General features: G+C 37.9%; 1 protein-coding gene across 1 annotated transcript in view; it reads right to left on the minus strand.

The window, feature by feature from the left end:
* The window catches only part of LOC138035915 (uncharacterized), a 6,052-nt gene extending 2,138 nt beyond the window's left edge, over window positions 1–3,914 (minus strand). Inside the window, exons 1-3 of the mRNA XM_068882317.1 lie at window positions 2,918–3,914; window positions 1,176–1,246; window positions 578–684 (exon numbers count right to left, since the gene is read on the minus strand). Of these exons, the coding sequence (XP_068738418.1) occupies window positions 578–684; window positions 1,176–1,246; window positions 2,918–3,112 (373 nt within the window). The 5' untranslated portion in view covers window positions 3,113–3,914. The remainder of the gene's footprint in view (window positions 1–577; window positions 685–1,175; window positions 1,247–2,917) is intronic.
* Between the last annotated feature and the right edge of the window lie 1,086 nt (window positions 3,915–5,000).

The raw sequence follows: 5,000 nt of genomic DNA on the forward strand, positions 1-5,000 counted from the left end.
AACTTATGTCACTCAAACTCTTAACCCTTTAAGCCCCAAGGGGCCCCCCATTGATGAGTCAAATCATCTGGCTTTAGACAAAATAAATCTATAAGTGGCACCATTGGGGCTTAAAGGGTTAAAGAGCAATCAGTGGCTTCCTTACATGTCGCGTCGTGTTGTTCAGTGCTGACTAGAGAACTGTAACTCATCTCTTTACATGGGCTTCCAAAACATTCATTTCACTGACTTCCCTTGGGACAGAGCATTATTAGTTGTTTTATAATTTTGTTGGTGACATTTAAAAGTCCTTGCTATATTTGCAATCTGTTGCAAGTTTACAAGCCTGTTACAAGCTTACAGTCATTAAGCAGGACTATGCTAGTGACATCAAATGCAGTATGTTTTTGCAGTAAACCAAATTTCGTAGCTTTCTGCTTTGAATATGCAAAGGAACTATACCCAGGAATTGAGAGGAAATTTCAAAACTGGTGTGCAGATTTGAATACTCGATTGACATTTAAAAGAAAATCGACACAAATTATGACATACAGTACATGTAGCTTGACTGTGTGGCTGCCACTACATGTGTAATTACCTTTCATCTCAGCCGCAGACCAAGGGCACTTGTTTGTTCCACCATGATCGGCTACCACTGCCTCGATGACCCTGTGGGTGGCTTCCTGATTGGCATTGGCCAAGAAGCTAAAAAAGTTGATTTAGAAGATGCCAAGATCAGAAAAAAATTGCATATGACAAGCTAAGTCATAATTATTGTATGCAAGTTACAATTTAATCAGCATTCTACAATGAGAAAGCTCCAAGTTCCAAATAGGGTAGAAAAACTCAGTCTAGGTACTATACCACTCAGTTAGAGAGAGCCTTGTACAGAAGCCTTGGTGCATTCTGCCCAAGATTGTGAAGCTGGCTCATCAACACTGACAAGGACTGTCACTTAATTTTTGATATTAATTTTATTCAAAGGACTTTTTATTTCCCCAAAATGTTGGAAGTTGCCAATTCAAATAACATTACATGAATCATTTTGAATAAGACCTCTTTAAATGTTCCAAATTCAATAGATTTTTGTTTCTTGAGTATATTACTACTCACAGTTTAAGTACTAGCACACATTGATCATTGTTTCAGTCCAAACTGTACATTAAAAAATGCAATATTGACTGTCAAGTCTGTACCTCTCATCCAACTTGAAGTGTTGAAAATCTTCATTCCCTTTCAGTGCTTTGTACATCTTTCTAAAGTCTTGCTGTGATTAAAAAACAAATGACTAAACACGCTTGTATAAGCAGCACATTTTTGCTAAGATTTTGTGCGAAGAAGACCATCTCTTTTGCTCTTTTGGGGAGAAAGTTACTTCATTGCGGGTTAACTGATTACTTAAATAATTCTTCAAACCTACTGTTGTTGATCATTGTTTTATGAAATTTGAAAAAAGCTTTAAGGGGCTGTTGTTCTTGTTGTTATTCCACCAGGTATTTGCGAGACCTCATGAGGCAAATGTTTAGTGGTACTATGATAAAAATATAACTTCATTTTTTTTCTTCAGATTTCGAAAGTGTGTTTGCTTAACACCTTCCTGGCAAAATTTTGAGCTTTAAGTTTTATCTAAAGGCTGTTTACTTCTGAGTGTAAGTTCTGAATTTCACGGTCTGCCATTACTCATACATGTATATCAAAACTGAGCACCTTTACGGTCTCAGAGGGTTGGATCAAGGGAAAAAGTGACGTCATTCACTCAATAGCTTAAAATTTCAGTGTGTAAACCATAGTTAAAAGCAGTTTATTATGTATGCAAAACATAACTTTAAAAATCTGAAAGCCCAAAACTCTTGTGCTGCACATTAATTCAGTCGGGTACAAGTGCATTGCATTTGTAAACAGTGAGTCTGAGGACGCTTTCCATTTGACAGAACTGACCGTCCCGACCAGGCATTTGGAAGGACTAACTCTAAACCGCTTTCAAATTAAAACATTTTGAAGATGATATATACTCTTCCAGAAGAATGCGAAGGATTATCTCGCAAGTGTTCTTTCAAATTTGTTGCATTTTCTTTGCAAACTGATGGGTCTGGCCAGCCAGTCCTGACAAAAGGAAAGTGCCCTGAGTCATTCTCTCCTCAATAGTATACAGCTCTGTCAAGATTTTAAAGTTAGTAATGGCAGACAATTAAATAGGAAAATTCCAGTGAAAATAAACTGGTGTCTTTTTTTAACTTTAAGGCTTAAAACTTGAGTCACTTAGTGTTAAGAGATTTGATTTTCTGATCATAGTACCACTTTAACAGTTGTGCTTTTGAAGTGACAAAACCATTGAAGCAAAAAAACTTATCCATAGGGGTAAATCAATAAAATACACTTAATACATTTCAGAAGGGTGTTTGCCCTGCGGAGTTCTTATAGTCTCCCAGGGGCCATTTTATAGTTAAAAAGGGTGGCAAAAAACATCTACATGTAAATGGCCCCAGTGATAGCATAAAAAAGTGACAGGACACAAGGATTTCTTAAATGTAAGGTTATTCTATTGAATTACCCATATGACATCCAGTTATTTACCCTTTAAAATATCAATTCCCATCTATTCATTTGAAAAGCACTCAGCACTCAGAGTTTGGGTTGCCTATGGTCATAGCACATGACATGAAATTCGTATTGGTGGAGTTTTCACATGTAAACACCCACGAAAACTCGGTGGAATCGTCTCAATACTCGGAATAGAGGAATAGCAAAGAAGTTCAGCTAAACAAACACTGCTCAAAGGAAAAAAATACCGAAACTAGCCAGAGGCGCAGAGAAATCAGGATTCACGCACGCAGTCCATACGCGATTCCCCAAATGAACCGCATGAAGTCATAGGCATTACGTATACATTCATCGTACAACAAGCCGTTTTAAAAAACTAACGATAGAATATACTTACTCGGCACGGTTGCGGGATTGGGATCTTCCTAGTTCTTTTTCTGCTCGCTCTTTCTTGTGGTAAGCCGCTCTCCATTTTAGATGCTAGTTCCTGAAGCATGTTTCGCTGCTCATTATCTCGCGCTTCTATTGCTTCTCTGAGGCGTCTATTTTCCGTGAGAACCTTTTCAAGCAATACGACATACTGATCTTCCATTTTGCAGGTAGAAAAGGTTAGGAATCAGGTCACGAAGGTAGAAACTTTCACACAGCGACACAACCGACGTGTCGACACAACTCAACTAGCAGATAAAATTCGCTCATGACGCTAATTTCATGACGCTAGTTCCGAAAGTTCCCGCCATGAATATAAGTTTCTAATTGGCTTTTTTCTATCAGCTGGTACGTGATTGGCTAAGCTAAAACAAGCAAATCAAGATGGCGGCAACACGGCAACCGGTTTTCACAATTCCACATCCGTTCACGTCAAGTCTGTTTCCGATTTAATGTTAATGCTTCTTATGCTGCAAAGATGTCTTCCCGCTTGCGAAAGCAAACTAGACTGTTTTGTGGGCATTGCAATGAATACTTGTCCAGGGCTGCTTTTTGGAAACATCGGAGGGCTTATTACGATGTGTAGAAAGAGCGTTGGATGACCAAAGATGGCGCTGAGGATTTGGAACATGAGGCAAAGAAACCAAAATATCATCCTGATCATGAGCCCTGCGAAGATATGTGGTCATCTGATTCTTCTGGTGATGAGGATCTTGAGGCAGCTATGTCTAATCACGGTATGTAGAGTTTATAGAGTGGTCTTGATAGATAGATACAGGCTCATATAGAAAGCGGGAAATAAAATCCGAAACGTTTGTGAACAGCGAAATATTTCAGGATTTTACAGTAACATTCCTGAAATATTTCAGGGTGTTCACGGTTTTCTGAGTTGACAGTAAATTGCATAATAAGAGTTTTGTGACTCATGATCTTTTTGCTCTGACAGGTTTCACCCGAGTTAATGACTGTGCGGATATTTTGGGCAATGACACAGGGTGTTTCAATGGAGTGAACAGTCATATGGAAGGAAATGATGAGGTAGGTCTCTGGCTCCATGTTTCAGGTTAACTTGATTCCAACATTTGGTTAATCTTGATCAGTTTCTATTACAATTCTGTGTAACATTGCAAAACTAAAAAAAATAGATAGAGTGGTTTCTTCTCCATTTTATGTCAAAAGTTTGAAGAGGATTGATACTGAATGAACTCATTCAGATTAAAACAGATTACCTGTAACCTCAGTGGTTGGATGCAAAATGCTTTAAAACAATTGGAATATATAACTGATTTCTTTGTTTGCTTAATGAGGCTCGAAAGGGTTTTTCGTTGCTATAGTGTTTGTGAAGCGATGAAAGATACATTTCATGGTGTAGATAGGTGTATATATTTCACGGTGTAGACAAACTATAATTATCTTTGCAACTCTATTGTTGGGTAATACTTTAAGGGCCCTTATGACGTCATGTCGGTTACCATGGCAACACGCAAGGTCCTCAAAATGCCCTCTAAATTTCCGTTTTTGAAAATTATCTGAAAAACTACGTCGGTGACCCACCGTTTTTATTTCTTTGTTGGAAATCTTCCTAAACTCTTTAACTTCTTAGAGAGTATGACAAAAAGTTATCCAGTAGACTTTAAGGTACATCGAAAAAGGGCGTTTCATATAGTTTACAGAAAATTCTACTAGATAACTTTACCTGAAACCTCTTTTATTTGAAGTGCCATTGTGAATGATACGTGCATGCAAAAAATCAAGATAGGTCACCCAGCAAAATTTCAAGATAAAGACAATTTTTTCCACTGGTTCTTTGTCCGGTTTGCGTGATTTTATGCCGTATTTTCACTTCGAGTGTGTTGCGCGTTCAACATTTCGATACAAATTTGATTCATTCAGCTGACGCATGTTTCTTATTTATGGCGTGTGTAGGTTTACATGTGCACATGAAGCCAAAAACCATTTCCAGCCTCCTTAATGAAATTTAAAAAGTATTCTTACAAACCCAAGCATAGACATACGGGTGTGCAATGCCATTCAGGTATCAAAGCTGAAGA

The sequence above is a fragment of the Montipora capricornis genome, unplaced genomic scaffold (assembly GCF_036669925.1).
Source record: "Montipora capricornis isolate CH-2021 unplaced genomic scaffold, ASM3666992v2 scaffold_437, whole genome shotgun sequence".
Lineage (NCBI taxonomy): Eukaryota > Metazoa > Cnidaria > Anthozoa > Scleractinia > Acroporidae > Montipora > Montipora capricornis.